The sequence below is a fragment of the Urocitellus parryii genome, chromosome 15 (assembly GCF_045843805.1).
Source record: "Urocitellus parryii isolate mUroPar1 chromosome 15, mUroPar1.hap1, whole genome shotgun sequence".
In the NCBI taxonomy this organism is placed as follows: Eukaryota; Metazoa; Chordata; class Mammalia; order Rodentia; family Sciuridae; genus Urocitellus; species Urocitellus parryii.
This window is the reverse complement of record NC_135545.1, coordinates 53,466,088-53,482,363: the sequence shown is the minus strand read 5'-3', so window position 1 is coordinate 53,482,363 and position 16,276 is coordinate 53,466,088. Positions and strand designations below refer to the sequence as shown.

At 41.9% G+C, this 16,276-nt stretch overlaps 1 protein-coding gene and 1 pseudogene across 1 annotated transcript in view; one reads left to right on the top strand and one right to left on the bottom strand.

Annotated features, from left to right (window-relative positions):
• Gan (gigaxonin) overlaps window positions 1-16,276 on the bottom strand; it is a 52,130-nt gene that overhangs the window by 14,180 nt on the left and 21,674 nt on the right. Inside the window, exons 2-5 of the mRNA XM_077792994.1 lie at window positions 8,612-8,726; window positions 6,240-6,590; window positions 4,255-4,472; window positions 3,921-4,042 (exon numbers count right to left, since the gene is read on the bottom strand). Of these exons, the coding sequence (XP_077649120.1) occupies window positions 3,921-4,042; window positions 4,255-4,472; window positions 6,240-6,590; window positions 8,612-8,726 (806 nt within the window). The remainder of the gene's footprint in view (window positions 1-3,920; window positions 4,043-4,254; window positions 4,473-6,239; window positions 6,591-8,611; window positions 8,727-16,276) is intronic.
• LOC113185775 (small ribosomal subunit protein eS6-like) lies at window positions 217-3,728 on the top strand (annotated as a pseudogene).

Below are 16,276 nucleotides of genomic sequence, written 5' to 3'. Positions count from 1 at the left end.
TTAAAAGCCAACAAAACAAAAAAGGAAAAACTGAAGGAAGAAGCAGAACCTCTAGAGTGGTCACCAGGCAAGGAACCAATGCTTCCAAGGCATTTCCCACTCTGAGGAATTTGCACTTCTGCCATGGGGATGAGAAGAGAGAAATCTAAGCCCACAGGCCCACAAAAATATCTGGTTTCTGGCAAGAAATCCTCTTCAAAGTTCTATTCTCTCAGGATGCAGGTCAGTCAGAATCGGGCTCAGATTTAAAACCCCTTGCTTGCCTAGGAGACCTCCAGCCTTGAACTCAATTTACAGTAATACCAAATTAGTGGTGTTCTTAGGCAACGGGAAGAATCAAATGCAAAAATTCCATAGAAGAAAGTACTTTCATCTAAGCTTTAGACTATTAGCATTCTAAAACTTCAAAGCATCAATTATTCATATAAATAATTATTAATAAAAATACCAGCATCTAGTCAAAGATATTCAGACATAACAAGAAATTAAGGTCTACAAAAAAACAAAAACAGCAGAAGCAGAAGTTGGGAAATACAAATTCCAAATATTGGAGTACTCAGAAAAATGATAAAATAACAATGCTTATCATGCTTCAAAAATGAAATTTGAAGATAACTCTAGGAAACTTGGAACTGTAGAAACAACAGCAGGTTTCAGATAGGCAAAGAGCTGCACCAAGAGGAAGCTGAGTGTCTCTTCCCAGCCATTGACTGCCGGAAACTCACTCAAGTGGACGATGAACACAAATTCCACACTTTTTTTTTTTTTTTAAGAGAAAGAGAGAGAGAGAGAGAGACAGAGAGAGAGAGAGAGAGAGAATTATTTTTAATATTTATTTATTTATTTTTAGTTTTTTTTTCAGCGGGCACAACATCTCTGTTTGTATGTGGTGCTGAGGATCGAACTCAGGCCGCATGCATGCCAGGCGAGTGGGCTACCACTTGAGTCACATCCCCAGCCCAATTCCACACTTTTTATAAGAAGCAGCGTGTGGCCACAGAAGTTGCTGCTGATGCTCTGGGTGAAGAATGGAAGGGTTATGTGACCCGAATCAGTGGCAGGAATGACAAACAAGGTTTGTCCATGAAGCAGGTATCTTGACCCATGCTACTGAGTAAGGAGCATGCATGGGATAGACCAAGGCAAACTGGAGAGAGAAAGCCCAAAGCTGTTCAAGGTTGTGTCACGGATGCCAATGTGAGTGTTTTCAACTTGGTTATTAATTAAAAAAAAAAAAAAAGAGAGAAAGATATTCCTGGATTCTTGGATACTACTGTGTCTCATCGACTGGGACCCAAAAGAGATAGTAGAATCCGAAAACTGTTCAAGCTCTCTAAGGAAGATGATGGTCACCAATGTGTTGTAAGGAAACCCTTAAATGAGGAAGGCAAAAAACCCAGGACCAAAGCACTGAAGATTCAGTGCCTTGCTGCTCCATGTGTCCAACCCAAGCACAGGCACTTCGCCCTGAAGAAACAACACACTACAAAGAACAGGGAAGAGGCTGCAGAATATGCCAAACTTCTGACAAGAGAATGAAAGAAGCCAAAGAAAAACCCCAGGAAGAGACTGCCAAGAGGTGCAGGCTGCCACTCTGAGAGCTTCTACCTCTAGGTCCGAGTCCAGACAAAAAGAAGAATTTTTAAGAGTAACACATAAATAAGATCGGATCTTTAAAAAAGAGAAAAAAAAAATGACAGCAGATTTCAAAAAGATTTAAAGAGAAATTCTAGAAATAAAACAATGAGTCCATTGATAGATTCATCAATGATAAGGAGAAAACTCAATGTACAAAGACAAATCAAAAGTGACAGTCAAGAGGGCTTCAAGGATGAAAAGATGAAAATAACAAGAAGACAGGAGGTAAGGATAGAGTTAAAGGCTGTGCAGTGTGGAATGTGACTTCCAAAAGCAGAGGGGGAGTGGAGAATGGAGCACAGGCAATGTGCAAACAAAACGGACAAGAATTCCAAGAACTGGTGAAAAGTCACGCTATAGAGTCAAAAGGGCCAACAATTCCCAAATGTGATTCAATTTTAAGTCTCTCTCTCTCTCTCTCTCTCTCTCTCACACACACACACACACACACACACACACACAGAGCAATGAAATGGCAGGAAAAAGAAAAAAGAAGACAGGGCAAGGAAGGGTTAATTCTGGGAAGACGGAGAAGAAAAGATTTTTAGATTTGACAACTGACTTAAAATGAAAGCCAGAAATCAGAGGAAAGACACCTCAAATGGGCTGAAAAATAATATCAACCTAAAATTCTATACTCAGCAAAAATATTCTTTAAGAATGAAGGCAAAATAATGACATTTGCAGACAAATACATCTGAGAGTTTTCCAGAAAAAGACCTGCTCTAAAGGAAATTCAAAAGGATGAATGTCAGAGAGAAGGAAAATAATTCTAGTTGGAAAACTTAGTGCATTAGAAGGAAGAACAAAGTAAACTTTCTATCTGTCCAGCAATCCATCCAAAACACAGATAAAAAAAAAACATATATTACATACATAGCTATTAAAAATCATGTATTTTAGCTACTTTACACACTTTACTTTAAAGACACAGGCTGTAATATCTAATGTAAGTTCCCCAAAGAAATGCAAAAAAGAATGTAACTTCCAAACTAGTAGAGAAGAAAAACTGAATGCTGAGTAATAGTCCAAACTAATTTTTTTAAAAAAGTTAAAAAAAAAAAAAAAAAGAGTAGACTGTGGCAAGAGAAAGGACAATTTTTAAAAATTTTTTAATTTATTTTTTTTTCATATCTCTGGTTGTATACAAACTATATTCACACCAATTAGTGTCTTCATACATGTACTTTGGATAATAATGATCATCACATTCCACCATCATTTCTAACCCCATGCCTCCTCCCTTCCCCTCCAACCCTTCTGCCCTATCAAGAAAAGAGAAAGGACTATTCAATCATTTTAGTTTCAGTCAATAAAACTGTCCATAATCACTCTTTTCATTGTTTGGTGTCTGAAATACCAACCCATCCAGAAAATCTGCAAAACCTGGTGATCCAGGAACCTCTGTGATGGGGGTGTATGAGTGCAAAGTAGGAGTGTGCTGTATGATGGGGAAAGTTTGATGGAGCTAATTCTGGGAAGGCAGGAAAACTAGACTCTCATCCTGTCGAATGCACTACTCTATCCAACTCTTTATTGTTTACAATAACTCCTAAAATGTTGAGAGTCATAAAAAGATTTCTATAAAACTGCATAGTGATAACCATTTTTATGATACGGTGTGGCATACCTTTAAACATTTTAAAGGTAATGCTAGTGGGCAAGCAGAAACATGTAAAAATTCCAGGAGGATGGCCAACAATCACTAGAATGATGGGAAATGGCACTTGCTGGGTGAACTCAGGGTCTAAGGAGAAGAGAAAGGCAGCCAAGCACTGCAGAGCAGCAGTCCCAATCCTTCCTGTCACCTCCTGAAATAGGAGCTTTGAGTAATGTGAAGCAATTTTCAAACTTGTAAAAGTCAAGTAAAACATACTCTCCATAGTAAAATAATTTTGAGCCACTGCTAATTTAAGTAATATATTCTAAAGTCTCATAGGAATTCCACACAGCATGAACTCTGAAGATGGGAATATATGCCTCAAGAAAATACCAGACCATGGATGGCTGCACAGCTAATCAGGGCAGCCTCTTTCTTAGTGACACCACCTAGTCTGTGTCCCTCCACCTTACAGATGACTGTGTACTGACACTTGGAAACAATGAGGACTGACATAGATGCTCTTCTCTCAACCATGGTCTTGAAAGCTGGACCCACACTGACAATATCATCATGTAGAGACAATAAAATTACATCTTCAAAGGTTTTAGTCATTCCACTTGACCCTGAAATTATCTATCACTGGTCATGTGTTCAAATAAAACTGACTACAGGATGTTACCTGCTGAGAGAACTCCGTGGTTAATTCTCGGCATGCTCAAAGGTGCCAGTTCAATCCAAAGCTGCCTGTTAGGGTCATAAAGAGGACACATGCATCGCATCGCGGCCGTTGGTTTCCGGGAACTAAGGAAATAAATAATTGATTAGCAGTTAATGTTTTATGTAGTTCTGCTTACAAAAACCATTACTAGCTTTAGTGCTCTATAGAATGTTTAAAACATTAAACCATCAATTGCTATTATACTTTAGAAACTGAAAAATATTCTGAATTCTTGTTTACATAGAACTATTTCTTCCTTTATCCCACCTTTCAAACACCTTGCACCCAAACTTACACTCTTTCCTCCCCGCCCACAGTCACGATGCACTCTGAGTAACCCCGGGGCTTGAAGTTGGCCAGCATTGCCTCTCCCTGCTGCGGCTGGCTGAGTGGAATATTGCTGCACTCTTTGACAATTTCTCGTACTAATGGTTCATTCAGCATCTGTTCCCGTAAATAACTAGAGTCCAAGCCTGAAACCCAGAGTGCTGACATGACATCCTTCATGTGGACCTGCAGAGGGAGAGAAAGGATGGGATTAGCCTTGGAGAGCAGGAGGGGCTCCAGAGCACACGTCCTCCAACTTGTAGAAAACTGTCCACAGCCCCGCTACTAACAGGCAAGGTATCAAGGCCAGGACAGCTTAAATGGGTGCTCAACCCTTTTCTTCCTGCTTCCCAGAGCCTCAGGAATAAAAGCTAAAAATTTTAAAACCATCTGTTCATATTTATATTTGAGGATCAGTGCAAAGTTTCAAGCAGCAGCTTTTTTTTTACATCTACGGGGTTTCTCTTCCAATAAGTAAACAGAGTAAAAAAGGACTATGATTTGCTTTATACCAACATATTTGGATGTGCTGGGAGTTCACATTTACATAGGTAATATATATGATATTATATGGTAAATTTAGATAATGTCTCATTGTTGATAAGAAAAATATAGAAAAGCCCAAAGTAAAAAAAATTCTGAGTACTCTTATAATCATTCCTTAGTAATCGCTGTTCAAAATTAACTAACACATATAAGATGATTATATGCTTCTGCCGCTCTACACTGCACTCCACATATGTAAGACGAAACACTGTAAACGACTTGATTAATCGGTATATTTAGAGATTTTTCTTGGGTTTCAAATAGTCATGTTAAGGTATACTCTCCTGTACTCTGAGTAATAAAAGCCAAGAGTATGGTATCAAGTTCAGATTAACAAAGGGCAAAGAATTGTCTCGTTTCCCTAGTAAACAGTCACCTTAAGTATTCTCACCCCTCTGAGGCAAGAGGTTCCAGCAGAAGCTGGAGAGGAGTAGTCTCTCCTGTGGTGGCCTCCATGAGCAGGGCAGGTGGATACTCTGCTATCTCCTCTTCTAATTTACCTGATTAATGTGGAAAAAAGAACACTACTGTGTCCTGACTAAAACTAACAAAAGACTATACACAGGATTCCTCAATATACTCACTCATAGGTTTATGGTGTTTAAAAAATTATATGATAATCATTAAAACTTAGGTTAATAGTGTCCAAGAACAATTAACAGTGCAACTGTACATTTTTGAAATCTACTCTCTAAAACCAACCTAATACATTTCTTATTTTAAAATGAGTAATTGGAGCTAGCTTCTTATTCATAAAGAGCAGACTGGAAATGAAGTCCTGTGCTTTTGCTCCCTCCCACAGTTGCTTCTGATTTGGATCTGAGCCTTGATATTCTCTAGGAACCTCTTCCCCAAGCCACCACTCCCAGAACCTTGCCTGTGTGTAGAACCACATGGCTACACAAACTTCAGAGCCCGCCTGCTTCCTCCCCACCCAGTGCCAATCTCTCCAGGGAGAACCCATCGAGCTCCTGAGGCATGCCTAGCCCCTCTCTGCTGGACTTCATGTGCCTGCTGAGGGCACCTGGGGGACAGGGTACACCCAGCGATGCAGCGGGCAGGAGGGGTGCCAAGGGCATGGGGAGAGACAGGCAGTTCTGCAACCTCCCGCTTAGGCTTGAAGTGAACTTTGCCATTAAAAGCAAGGCAGGACAGATGGTATGCTTCCTCCCAGGTCCATCATCCCCGCAGATACGCAGATACAGACTGGGGTAAAAGGCCCATCGCTTTAGTGTCACATGGAAGATGTCTTACAAATACCTTTTAAGTCACTACCTGACAAAACAACTACAATTTGAATTTAAAGCAAATAAAAACGCAACCTTTTTGAAAAAGACAAAACAACTACAATTTGAATTTAAAGCAAATAAAAACGCAACCTGAGACCATGCTGTCAGCGACAGATACCTTTCTTATTTCTGTGTCATGGGCTATCCACCGAATCACTGCTTCAAACACGTATCTTTCATTGCCCACATTCAACTTCTCAAGAGAAATCACTTCTTTGAGCTTCTGAGGACTCAGCTCCAGGAACTCTTCTGTGCTGCTGACATCCCGGAAGTGAGTCTCCAGGTACTCCGTGGCGAGGTAATGGACGTGGTGCAGGCAGTAGTGCAGGGCAAAGTCTCGGATGCCGATGCAGTTCTCGGCAGCGATGCAGCCTTCCAAGAACTCACAGCACAGGGTCTTCAGGTCCGTCAGCAGCAGCAGGTCTGCTGCCTGCACAACGTCCTGGATTGTGTCTTCGTTCAGCCTGATCTGAAAGAGGGTCACAGCATTTGATATCTGAATGTAGGTATTTAGGACCCAAACCACTAATCCACTAGCTAAACCACACGAAGTCTCCACTTCTGCAGGTCAAAAACGAGGGAATATTTGAGATGCCAGGCACCTCCATCAAGAGGTCACCCTTGCACCAATGCGAGCGGATGTGTACGTGCCTCAGTCGCCGTAGTCTTCCCCTGCTACATCCATGTGAACTCCCCAGCCCTGCCCAAGTGACGATCTGCCTTACTTCTGCAGCTCAGAGGAAGCTTCAGAGTGGAAATGTTTAGGACACAGTGTGGTTTCTTGAAATCCTAGCACCAGAGATACTGAAAATCTTGCCTCTGACTATATGGGTTTTCTCTTCTGCCAAGTGGTATGCCCTGCCGAATGCAGGCCCTGAAGGAGAGCTTTCAACCCCTCAGCAGCCCCATTCTGAATACCAAAACACCATGGAGCAACCAAAACAATTTGGCCTTGAAAATACCTTTTGGGATAAATTCCTAGTATAAGGTTGTTTTTTCTCCTTGTGAAAGTTTACTTTTCCTTTGTTTTACTCAGTGTAGAGATATGGCCACTATAATACTGCCACAATCATGGGTGAAGTCCCCAAGTGAGGGTGCTTTCCTACGTTCAGAAATGTCAAGGAAAGAATTCAAAGAGCATAGCAAGAAACACCTTGTTCTATGAGATAGCAGAGAGCTATCACATATAGGCATGTGGAAAAAACCAAAAACACTACATCTCAATAAGACCAGACTGACAATTCAGGAGTTTGTTATAATTTACACTGCCACCATGGCTTTACAGTTAAAATAGGAATGAACCATAGAAGTTAATCTGAAAATACAGTCTTTCGTCTGGGGTCCAGCCCTGAGCATGCATGCTCTCCCTGGCCAGTGATGTGCGGCGATGCTGACTCCAAGTAGACAAGGGGCTGGCCACAGGCCTGGTCGGCAGTGCTACAATCGCTCAGGATTTTAAGGGCTGACCCCAAGTTACTTTAACTCTGTTCACTTTGAGCTATTACACACATACATGCCCGCTGCTGTGTTTAGAGGAAAGAGGAGGGAATACTATGGATCACCACACACCTTCAGGATGAGAGTCCTGAGTGCGGCTCTGGACAGAGCGAATGTGCTTAGAGAAGGCAGCAATACGGTTAGGACACCAAGAAATATGGAGGAGAGCGTCCACACAGAAAGGAAGAGCTCAACAGAAACGGCTTGAAGGAGCCAAGGAGAAAGCTGGGCAAGACCTGAGAGAGGAAGAGGAGAAAATGCATTCTCCCGTCATACTGTGAGCCACCCTCCTCCTGCTAATAAAACCAGCCCCGACTCACACCCAAGCTAGACCTGAAATCACACTGTGGGGCTGGGGTGGGAAGAGGGCAAAGGAAAAGCAAGATGTCTAGTCACCAGTCATTTCTTCCCTGGGCATCACTAAACGCCCAAGAGAGCAAAGGGCAATAGGGATAAAGACTGGGGTCAGGCAGGGATGGGGTGCTACTGAGGCACTGGGACCAGGGCATCACCACTGTAAGGGTGTCTTATCATTTGTGTCAACCTTCTTTCTTGGGAGTGACCTGTAAGGAGCTCTTCACTTCTATGAAGAAAGCCCACTGCCCAAGGAAGCTCTCGCCCTGCTGTGGGGACAGAACACATTCCCTGACAGCATGGGGCAGGAGCAAGACTGGATTCAAGATGCAGAAACAAGACAAAAAGGGCAGCAGTGAGGGCCCACAGGGTCCCCCGCCCTGCCCATCTCCTGCAGCGTGGGCATAGGCTTCCCGCGGCAAACACAGACGGACTGGGTCCAAGGCTGGTCATCAGCAGCTCGTTCAGGATCAAAGCCAGGAAGGGAGACCAGCACGGGGCACCATCCCCAGGAGAGACCCCTGAAAGCCCACCATAATGGAAGAGGAAGACAGGGTCACTGGCCACGTGTGGCTGGAAGGAAACCCCCGACCTGAGCTCAAGAAGCCTCTGGGCCTCCTCCCTTGTGTCTCATCCTACCTGCCCACTGAAGATGTAATCCAGGATCTCTCTCATGACCATCACCGATATCCCTTCCAGTTCAATCTTATAAGTGGATCCATCATCTTTTGGAGGATTATAGTTTAACTTTGTCCTAAGAAAGGAAAAAAATATAAAATTTCTATGAAAAAACATTTAGCTATAAATATTTATGCACTAAATATTCTACGATACATATTAGCTTTGCAATTCCACTCAGAAAATTTAGTTTATTAACGTTAAGTCAATATATTCTTACAACTTTCAACTATAAAACATTGGTACCAATGTTTAAGATGCTGCTGCTGCTTCTTTTTTTTTTTTTTTTAGTTGTAGGTGAACACAAGAATCTCTATTTTATTTTTTATGTGGTGCTAAGGATTGAACCCAGTGCCTCACATGTGCTAGGTGAGTGCTCTTACTGCTGAGCCCCAGCCCCAGCCCCAGATGCTGCTTCTTTTAAAAAAAGGCAAAACAGACAAATGAAGAACTAAGATCCATGTGACCATGAATCTCTATTCACTTGGAAATCCAAGTTCTTTTAGGCTTATTATTTGTGTATTTATTTATCCAATAATTATTTTCAATTATGTAACAAGCACTTCACAAGCCCACTACTCAAAGCAAAAGCTAAGTGTTGACAATAATCAGCTTTAACCAAATAGTTCTCTCCATACACTACTCTGTTTCTAACATTGGAAGTAACTATAATTCAAATCTTGTGTTGAATTTTTTGCTTCCTTTATTTGTGCATCCACAAGAGCCTATCTCCTGGTTCTGCTGTGTAACTTTCCACTTTCCTATGGATGGTTTCTGAGGCTGTCATGAGGTTATTGATGGTCTGAACATGTGTTGCTGTAACTATTATGTACACATCTCCATTTGTACTCTGTAAAAGAATTTCCCTTGGGTATGCCGGGAAAAGGAGTTGGGTTGCATTATCCACCAAAGCAGAAGATGATAATAAATATTCTCCACAGCTGAGCAGCTGACAGCCTCCTCTCTGTGGATCCACACACTCTATGATGCCTGAACCATCATCACTCTGAGGTTGGCCCCAAAGGTGACTATGGCATCTCACTGAGACTGCCATTCTGCATTTCCCCATCCAGGTACTGAATGTCTCTTCATGTGTTTGTGGCCAGGTTTCCTCTTCTGTGAAATAGCTGTTAAGTTCATGTCTGTTTCTCTCTTTTTGAGGTGCTGGGGGCAGATGCAGGGCTTCATGCATACTAGACAAGCACTCTACCCACGAGAGATATCCTTAGCCATTCTTTTCATATCAAGCGTTCTTTATATATTCTTGAAACTTTATTTTTCCCCCTGAGGCAATGTCTCACTAAGTTGCTTACAGCCTTGCTAAGTTGCTGAGGCTGGCTTCAAATTTAAAATCCTCCTGCCTCAGCCTTCAGAGTCACTGGGATTACAGGTGTACACCACTGAGCCCAGCCATATTCTTGATATTCATCCTTTGGTAGACTCTAGCTTTCGTAAAGGTGGTGGGCAATTTGAAGAACAATTTTCAAAGCCAATGCTTGTAAGTCTTGTTTGCAATCTACTCAAGGTCTAAAAGATATTCCAAATATTCTTTTTTTTAACATGCTTCTTTTTAATTCATGACTCATATCCTCAATAGTCATAGTATTATTCTTCAATCCATATATAGTTCTCATATGCCTTCATTCTCCTACTCTCTAAAACTACTACTTCACATTTTCTTCTGTTTCCTCAAACCTGAAGCACAGTTCCTGATCATCTTCAGCTGGTACACTTAATTCTCATTTCATTATAAAGATAGAAGCAGTCAAAGAGTGTTTTAACATGCTCTGTTCACCAAAACTACCAAACCACCTGTGCTGATACTCACATACCTCCTTCTGTGACCTGAATGTACTATCCTTGTCCCATCTATGGATACTATCCTCATTCCAAATACTCTTTATTAAGACTTTCTGGCTTGAGCTTGGGTTGTGGTTCAGTGGTAGAGCACTTGCCTAGCATGCATGAGACACTGGGTTCAATCCTCTGTACCACATAAGAATAAATAAATAAAATAAAAAGATATTGTGTCCATCCACAACAACAATTTTTTTCAAAAGGCTCTATGGAAAAATATATATTTAAGTTAAAATTTTAAAATAGCTTTGAACATAGTATTGACAGAAATTACAACTATGTTAAATCTCAGAAATGGCATTATGTTAACCGTTACCAAGTAACTATGCTTTCTAAAAAAAGTAAAGTGCATCTCACACGCTGATCCTAAGCAGCAACAGCTACATGGAAAACATTTGGAAACCGGAATTTAAACTTACCTTTGCATTCAGAACCACATTAACAAAATTTCCTAAACTAGAAACAAACAAGACCATCTGATCTGAAACACCGAGGACATGAATCCTAGCTCAGCAGTGAACAAAGGCCACACATAGAACACACTCACAGACCCCCCAGGCATAGGAACCATGGGACCAGGGAGCTGTGGACAAAGGGGAGAAGGACAAACTAAAAACAGCCAAGTCTTCCGGAACAGCCAAATTCACATAACTTCCCTCCTAAGTTTCTACACGGCTCCCTGCTAAGATTTTACTAAGTCTCTCTCTAGCTGTGGTGGAAGAAAAGTGATTTTTATTCTGAAAAGGATGGAACTGAGGTCTCGAGAGGGGCACCAGGCACATCCTCGGGAAGACATGCTGCCCCAAACAGCGTGAGAGAACATATGCACCCAGCCTCCACCAACTCAGCTCCTAACACGCTGAAAGCAAGACCAATATCCTCAAGCAAGAAACCCCAAGACTCTCCTGGAGGATTCCATCAACCCAAGAGTACAGACCTGACCGTATTGACGTTGATCTGTCCCAGGAAGATGGGCCAGCTTGACCAAGGGAGAGTGAAAGCCGCAGTCAACAAGTGTGGCCCTTGGGCTCCAGGCTTTTCCATGTTACAACACAAGTGGAAAATGGAATTTACTCCAGGTAAAGAGGCCCTGGGGCCAGATGGGCTAAGACTCTCCAGGTGTTGCCCCAGCCATCAGAAGACTGTACTGTCTCTCTTCACACACCTTTTTGGTTTTTTTTTTTTTTTTGCATACTAGTTAAGAAACTGATAGCCCTACTCTTAAAATTGAGTACACAGGATTCACTAGACATCTAAAAAAAGACAATAGGCAAACCAAAATCAACAGGAAAAAAAGTGAAGATTATGCCAAATTGAAAAGCTCAAGGGAAAAAAGAAAACCTCTCGTTAATATTCCAGGCAGAAAAGAGAAGATATTGTGCTCATGAAATAAGAACAGGTGCTCCAGAAAGAAACAAAGAAAAACAAAAATAATGGTTGTAAAACAACAAAAAAAAATTTTTTGATTGATTGAACCCAGGGGCATTGAACCTGAGTCACATTCCCATCCACTTTTATTATGTTGAGACAGGGTCTCACTAAGTTGCTTAGGGCCTTGAATTTGCAATCCTCCTGCTCAGCCTTCTGTGTTGCTAGGATCACAAGTGTGTTCCACAGTGCCCTGCACAAAACAAAATTTTTTGAATATAAAGTCCAAATGAAAAGTTGAGGAATCTCCTACAAAAGAGAGAAAAAGACAAGGAAATAGGAAAGTCAAAAAAACTATAATATCAGTACAGAAGGTGGGACATGTGAAAACAGGAACATCTCACAGCAAAAAGAATACCATGTGCTCATGACATGGAAGAAACAGACCCACTCCACGTCTCTTCCTTCTATTTAGAATAGTTAAAAGAAGTAAAAAGGCTTAAAACTTTCAGAGAGAAAATAGGCTACACAGAAAAGAAGGGCAGTCAGATGGCTTCATGCTTATAAATGGAAGTAAACAATGGGAGAGGACTTCAAAATCCTGGAGGAAAATTATTTCCAACCTAGATTTTTTGTTGCTGTGTTACAGTGCTGGTGATTGAACTCAGGATCTCACACATGCAGGGCAAACGCTCTACCACTAAGCTACATCAGCACCCCAACACAGATTTTCATAACTGACAAACTATCAATCAAATATCAAGATAGAATAAAGACATTTTATACACACAGGTTCTACCAGTGTGGCTTTTCTGCCACAAGATCACAAAACAATTTACCTCTCATGCAACCTTTTTCAGAATGCTGTTGGAAAATGTGCTTTAATCAAGTCAAGAAAGTTTCTGGACACTAAAAAAAATAGGATCCAGCAAATCAAGTGAAGGGAATGCAGGGAGATGGTAGAGGACGGTCCCAGGACAACAGCTATGGGCCAGTACAAGGGAGCCAGTCTTATTTTGCTGTGAGTAGGAGGCGCTTGCCAGTCTTTAGGAAGATGTGATGTATATCTGAAGGTATAAAGGTGGTATTTAGACAACATTGATTTCTCCCTATATTTAAAATCTACACTCCCATGTCAACAGCTTCTTTTGAACTCCAGGTTTTATTCAATAGGCACTTCTTGCAGCACCCTAAGGTTTATCTAGACCTGACACTTTTATTAATAATGATGAAAAAAATTTCAGTCAATTCCTAGTTAAGAGAGAAAACAGAATGTGGTAAGAATAACACCCAAGTCACTAACACTTGGCTTCACAGGCACTGTACCATCTTGATGACACAGGCATGCCTTTCTGGTGAGTTTCTCTTAGGATGTCACTACCTATACTTGTGGCTGTGCTGGTTATCAATGTATTGCTTCTTGGCTCTAAATTCACCCTTTTAGATCACTTGGTGAAAAAGGGTCTGGGCCTTTTAAATCATTTTCCTTGGTCAATTGGCACAATATTAATTTCTTTAGAAGAGAGCACAGGAAACGCCACAGGAGGAAAGGGTTTGCTTCCTGGTTCTGGCTCCCTCTGTGTGGGCCTCTCTCCTGGGTCCAGGTTCCTGCAGCGGGAAGCTGCCAGCAGTACTTTGCAGTTCCCTGGCACCTCCTTAAGGCACCTCCCCATGAATCTTTCTCACTTACCTTAGAGGACAGAATTACAGTAAGTTCTACCAGTGTGGCTTTTCTGCCTTTCTATGAGCCAGGAGTATGTCTTGACTAGGCTGTTCAGCCCTGAGAGTGTACTTGCCCTCTCTGTTATTCCTACACTTGTAGAATTTTCTTTACTTCTTGGTAACCAACTAACCCCCATTACTCCAATTTCATGCTGTTAAATGACTCTTATTGAGTCTTCCCACATTTGAAGGTTAAGGGAGAAAACTAACTATGGTTGAGACTTGCCTGCATCAAACCCTCCTACCGTCCTACCCGACCTGACTGACCTCCCCTTGCAACCTGTGAACACCTAACTTCCACCTGCCCTTGGAAGACCAGGTCCCAGACTCTGTAACTAGACACGTTTCCCAGATCCCTCCGTCCTCATGCTGTTCTTGTGGCAGGTACAAATCACCTCCCTGTGGAGACTTCTCTGGTGCTGCACCCACACCTTTACCATGACACAGTGTGGGACTGTCTCGGTTTGGCCTGAGGTGCAGTATTCTGTGCTATTTCCTTTACTGAACTCCAAGGTCCTCGAGGCTGGAATCCTTTACCATTGTAATCTGCAATGCAGCCCGGAGGCAGCTGATGAAAAATAGACAACACTCAACAATTATTTGTAAAATAAGTGTTTTAACTCTGAGGTGCTGTCACATACAAGAATTTTCCTGATGACCTCGGATACAGTGAAGCTAAACAGAACCAGTACTGAGGCAGCACTGCCTAATAATTTAATCTGTCCAGTGCTGAAAGGCCAAGGCCCACATTTGAAGGTTAAGTGAGAGGCAGCACTTCCTTCACTGTAACTCACTGGGGACCTGGTCAAACAAGGTTCTCTGATTGAGAAAGTTGGTGGAGGGCCTCAGTGTCTGCATCTGTGATAAGCTCTCTGGGGATGTGGAAAGATGCCTCTGGTCTCCAGACGACTCTCTGGGCAGCCAGGGTTTAACTGGTGCTTCTCAACTGATCCATGGTTTATTATTGTATTTCCAACCCATTCCAGATGGATATTATATAAAATATAATAAAAATTAACTACCAGGAAAATGAAAAAGAAAAGGCATAAAAAACACAGGCCCCGATAGTTTCTATCAGTAGATTCAACAAATGACTCTGGCAAATTGCTGCCTATAGGAGTTGCCGAACTCCTTTTTTTTTTTTTTTTTAACTTTTTAATATTTATTTTTTAGTTCTCGGCGGACACAACATCTTTGTTTGTATGTGGTGCTGAGGATCGAACCCGGGTCGCACGCATGCCAGGCGAGCGCGCTACCACTTGAGCCACATCCCCAGCCCCCGAACTCTTCTTCTTGATGACTGTGCTTACACTCTCCTGCACAGGTGACACACAGCTTGGAGGCCACATGTTGGTAGCCTCAGGGTGGAAGAGCTTCAGTCTGCCTCAAACCATGAAAGCTGGAAGACTGGCTTCTAGAACCTTCCAATCTCAATGAGTCCCTCAAACCCGCCGTGCACCAGCCTTATTGCAGTGGCCCAGGAACTTGCCTTAGACCCCTTTTTGCTTTTTCCCCTCCAACCCCCCAGTTTAAATCTCTGTATGCCTTTGGCTCCTACTCCATTCTATTTTGACATTTCTTTCCTTCAATAAACCCCAATATTTTGAATCCCCATCAATTAGCTATCCCCTTCAATATCTGGCCTAGTTTCTCCTTAGCCTCCCCACCCCCTTTTAATGGTGCTGGAGCTAGAACCCAGGGCTTTGTGCATGTGAGGCAAGCACTCTACCAACTGAGCTGCACCCCCAGCCCCAGCTTTCCCTTTTTTATGTAGATTTTTCTCACCTTGCACATAATTCTATCCCTGTCACATATAACTGAGAATTCAATGAACAACAATATAAAGTTAAGCTAAAGGTTAATAACTGGTTGCTTGTTTCTAAAGTCAGCTTATAAATTATGTATCAACTGTTCATTTCTGTCCTCACTGCAGTAAGCTACAGGGTCATAATCAGATTTGTCAAAAGTTACAATATCCTTGGTTTTTATTTAAAAAAATATATATTTACTTTAGTTATAGTTGGACATAATATCTTTATTTTATTTATTTATTTTTATGTGGTGCTCAGGATCGAACCCAGTGCCTCCCATGTGCTAGGCGAGCGCTCTATTGCTGAGTCCCAACCCCAGCCCTGGTTTTTTATTTTTTCTTTCCACATTTTTTATTGGTGCATTGCAGTCGTACATAATGGTGGGATTGGTTGCTACATATTCATGTGTGCACACAGTGTAGCAATACAATTTGGCCAATATCACTTCCCAGGACTTTCTCCCTCCTTGTTTTTATTATTACATGATGTTAAGTTACAATTCTCTCATAGAAAATGCAGCAGTCAAGAGATCTGAGACATTTTCCATCCAATTGGGCCACGACATCCAGTCAGGCAGAGCCACGTGGTGTTACTGCATACACTCCTCTCTCAGACCGGGCCTGGCGAGTCCTCTGGGGCTAAGCCTGGCCAAGCCAACCAGTCACAGAGGAGCCACACAACCCTCTTGCAATCAGAGTCCAAGTTTATTTTCATCTAATCACCTATCTTTTTGCCAAGCATTTAAAATTTTGTTTTATTAAAGTTGAGCAAAGAGTGAAACAAAATCAAATTTGCTTTTTCTTAACAACACTGAAAAATAAAAGGTGTGGTAGAAAAAAGTTGGTAGCAAGTAGCTAATAAAGAAGTT